This window comes from Phaseolus vulgaris, chromosome 4 (genome assembly GCF_051622355.1).
Source record: "Phaseolus vulgaris cultivar YP4 chromosome 4, ASM5162235v1, whole genome shotgun sequence".
Taxonomy (NCBI): Eukaryota; Viridiplantae; Streptophyta; class Magnoliopsida; order Fabales; family Fabaceae; genus Phaseolus; species Phaseolus vulgaris.
In genome coordinates this window covers 37,317,293-37,321,415 of record NC_143501.1, presented here as the reverse complement: position 1 = coordinate 37,321,415, position 4,123 = coordinate 37,317,293, and the positions used below count along the sequence as shown (strand labels likewise).

At 36.7% G+C, this 4,123-nt stretch overlaps 1 protein-coding gene across 1 annotated transcript; it reads right to left on the bottom strand.

Moving 5' to 3' along the window:
• Positions 1–521: 521 nt before the first annotated feature.
• LOC137838677 (uncharacterized) lies at positions 522–1,157 on the bottom strand. The gene has a single exon (XM_068647910.1). It carries the CDS (start codon positions 1,155–1,157, stop codon positions 522–524), a length of 636 nt encoding a protein of 211 aa, XP_068504011.1.
• Between the last annotated feature and the right edge of the window lie 2,966 nt (positions 1,158–4,123).

The following is a 4,123-nucleotide window of genomic DNA, read 5'->3' as shown; positions in this document are numbered from 1 at the left end:
ACCTCTAGGTTTACAGTGGCGGGCAAAATTCTTTTGGACTTCAGTCCTGATCACTCAGGATATCACTAGAGATCAACTCATCATCTCAACGAAAACTGACACCATGTCCTCGATAAGCACCGAGACAATGGCCTCTTCCTTAGCGGGGGTTAGTGCAACTTGCACACCCCGAGTGATCTAGAGGTTTCCCCAATGAAGAAGTACCCGAGCCGGTACTTGGTGAGGACTGAGGGGCAGATTGGCAAGGATATTGTTCGTTCCTTCCCCTTTTCTTATGCTTCCTAGGGCGCCCCTCTATGTTGGATGGAGGCACCAAGTCTATGATGGGAGAGGTCAACGCTCCACCAACAAGCTCCAATGTGCCTTTTTGTTGACCGGTCGTTTGCCAAACGACCACCACGATCACGACCTTGTCCATGCCAGTTTTGTTGGTTCATTTATTCCCTCTCTTCATTGTTGTTTCCATGCCCACGGCCTCCGTTGTGATCAAAACCACGACTTCTACGTCCATGTCCTCTTCCTCAATTATGTTGCATGTACATCACCTTGTCTTCTTTGATGGTCATCTTTGTTTGTAAGGCTTCCTCCAAGACTTCTTGTTTCTTTTTCTTCTTTCGTTGTTCATGTGCTTCAAGAGAACCTGCGAGATCATCAATGTTCATCTCTTCCACGTTTCTTGACTCCTCGATTGCACATACAACATTTTCAAAGTCATCGGTCAATGACCGAACCCTTGCATCCGTGAGAGTTTCTCCATTGCGTTTAAGTTGATTGGCTACTGTTTGCACACGAGTGATGTAACTAGATACATCTTCTGAATTCTTCATCTTCATGGCGTCTAACTCTCCTCGTAGAGTTTGAAGACGCATTTGTTTAACTGGGACTGCACCCTTGAACACCTTTTCCAAGATGTCCCATGCTTCCTTTGAAGTGGATGCACCAGCAATCTTCTCAAAGATTCCCTCATCAACAGTTCGATACAACATGTACAAAGTTGTCTTATCTTTTGATAGTTTCTCTTTCAACACTTTGTTTTGGGCCGCCAAGTAACCAATGGTATTTTTTGGTTCTTCAAAACCTTCTTGAACCACCTCCCAAAAATCTTGGGATCCCAAAAGAGCTTTCATTTTGATGCTCCAATTGTCATAGTTGGCCATCTTTGTTAATTGAGGCAGAGACAGATTATTGGTTATACTGGTCATAACTCTGATACCAATTTGTGAACAGAGAATATAACTTTTTATTTCACTGCTCCTTTTCAAATAAGAATATTGTCTTTGTAAATAGTCTTACAATAGACTTTTCAAGTTCTACATTCTCTCTCATCAAAACTATACTATAAATTACATTTAAAATCACAATATAAATGACATTCAAAATTATGATTAAAGCTAATAATTATTGACCAATCAAATTTCTAAATAAAATTGATGACGACTTTGAGTTTAATGCAAACAATAGCTTTCAAGACTGACAAAGACCAAAGTAGAGTTAGGAGGTTCAGGCAAAAGTGGTGATCAAAGAGAGAGAAACAAGAAGTGTGGTTATGAGTTGGAAAGGAAGGAACGGATAGTGTTCCAATTCAGAATATTTGAATTGGAAAGTGTATGATTATGCAAAAGATGGTGTGGAGGTATGTATAGAAGTGATGGGAGAGTGAGGATGGTATGAGAATTCAGATTTTCTTTGGCTATTGAGTAATGGGACGGAAGAAATTCACGTGATGCAATGAGCTCCAATAAGGGTAGAATACTGATATGCCACCAAGTTGATAACACTACCAGAATATAATGGTTTAGGCATTATGGCGTTTTTTTTTTTCCTGTAAAAATCAATTAATTTCTGTTCAGGGTAGAAGTCTAATTAAAAAATTGGGGACTGGCACAAATTTGTTGTTGTGTTTGTGCTAAATGAGCAATAGAGTTTGCTTGTCTCCTAACACAGTTTAAGCATTTTGGTAAGGAAAATAATATTTGTACAAAATTCATCTTTGCTTAAAAAATGCAGAGAAAGAATTCACCGTCTCTGTATGCTATATTTTCCGAGTTTTTACTTGTTTCTGCCGTGAGATTTATGCCTTTGGCTGTGTGATTATTATTCCATATCTTAAAAAAATAGATTTCTAGAAAATTATTAAGTTTATTTTAAATGACATCACCCAAATAAAAAGATGATACGCCTAAAGACAGTATACATTCACCACTACCCTAACCTTGAAGCAAATCAAAGTTTCAGCTTAGATTACATGTCCATTAACATTTAAGTTTAGCACGTCAACAACATCATTCCGTAGCATTGCATGAATTGTTCCAAAGGCTTTGCATGAACAAAATGACTGAAAATATTGAATATGTTAACTTCTGTAATATATTCTTTCCCAAATTGTGGAATGTAACTGTTAGTATGAGAAGAGTTAGCAGCCTGTTAGGTTCAGATATAATCTGCTATGGAACAACATAGTGTAACTCTTGTAAAGGTCTCGTGATGTTCCAAAAAGAGTCACTCTATTGTGCATTCTAAAAAAACCAAAGACATGTTCATTTGTTAAGCAGTTTTCAGGACATTCAATTTAGAATGTTGAAAATTTTAAATACCTTCCCTACAAGTTCATTTTAACAATTGAATGTCGTTTGCCAAAAAAACCAACCTAAACCAGAGCACTACTTTTAACTTTGAAATGACGGTAGAATATATGAAGTTAGCATTATATGCGTCTTGGAGAATACTATAGTTCTAATTTTGAAAAGATGATAGAATATACATAATTAGAATTATATGCGTGTGGGAGGAACGTATACGTACGTAACAAAGTTTTTGTCAATAAAACAAGTGAAGTTGATATTTGGATTTCAGTTAGAGTTAAAAAATATTTTTATTTTCAAAGTGAGTTTGGATTGTGGAGATGTGTTTTGGAGATCGGAATGCAGTTTCTTAATTTTTAATATTACTGTAAAAATCTTATTTTTGTGGAGAATTATAGAATTTGAGTGCATTAATTGTTATTTTCACTAATTGTTTGCTTTCTTTCAGCAACATCATGTATCATCTTCAAGGAAATCTTCTAAACCACAATCTCCTCAAAAGGCATGTTTTTTTGGGGAGTTTGAGGATGTCAAGAGAAGCTTGGCCCACACATACGAAGAATGAGACAACTAGTAGAAAGAATGCACCGGCTTGAAGAGACTCAAGAGAGATTAACTAGAGAAAGGAAGCGAGAACCTAGGCGCATTACAAGGTTTCATGGGCACTATGGGAGTGGAGAGTGAACAATTTTGATGAAAGGCGTCATCAACACCAACCACCAAAGAGTTATTTTTCTTTTGTAAAGTTATCTAGTTTTAGTGGGGATAGTGACCCAAATGTATATTTAGGATGGGAAGCTAAAGTAGAAGAAATCTTTAATGTGTATGAGGTCGAAGAGGACCAAAAAGTTAAGTCAGCTTCCTATAACTCATAATGATGGCTTCTATAACTCATATTGGAAGGGTAAAAATAAATTTTCAAAACAAGATAATCCTTCCAACTCTTGTAAAGAATCAACCCCACAAACTTCTAAAGACAATCCTTCTCCTTCTAGGACTAAATCGCCAACCAAAACCTCAAATAAAAAATATTGTAAATGTTTAGGTTTTGGCCATATCGCTGCAAATTGCCCTAACAAAAGAACCATGATGGTAAAGGGGGGGATAGTAGTAAGTGACAATAGTGATCAATCTTTTAGGTCTAACTCCCATACCCCTTCAAAAATCCCTAGTGAAAATGAATGTGAGATACCTTGTGAAGGTGACTTATTGGTGGTAAGGCGAATGTTGGGAACAATTCCAAAACCTTTGGATGAAACCCAAAGAGAAAATATTTTCCACACTCACTGCCTTATCAACAACAAGTTATTTTCCATGATAATAGATGGGAGTAGTTGTGCTAATATGGCAAGTACAAGAGTAGTGGAGAAGCTCAGATTACCCACTATCTCATACAAATCCCTATAAACTACAATGGCTTAGTGAAGAGGGTGAAATCATGGTTAATAAACAAGTCCTCATAACTTTTTCTATAGGAAAGTATAAAGATGAGGTTTTATGTGATGTTGTGCCATTGGAAGCAACACATATTCTATTGGGAA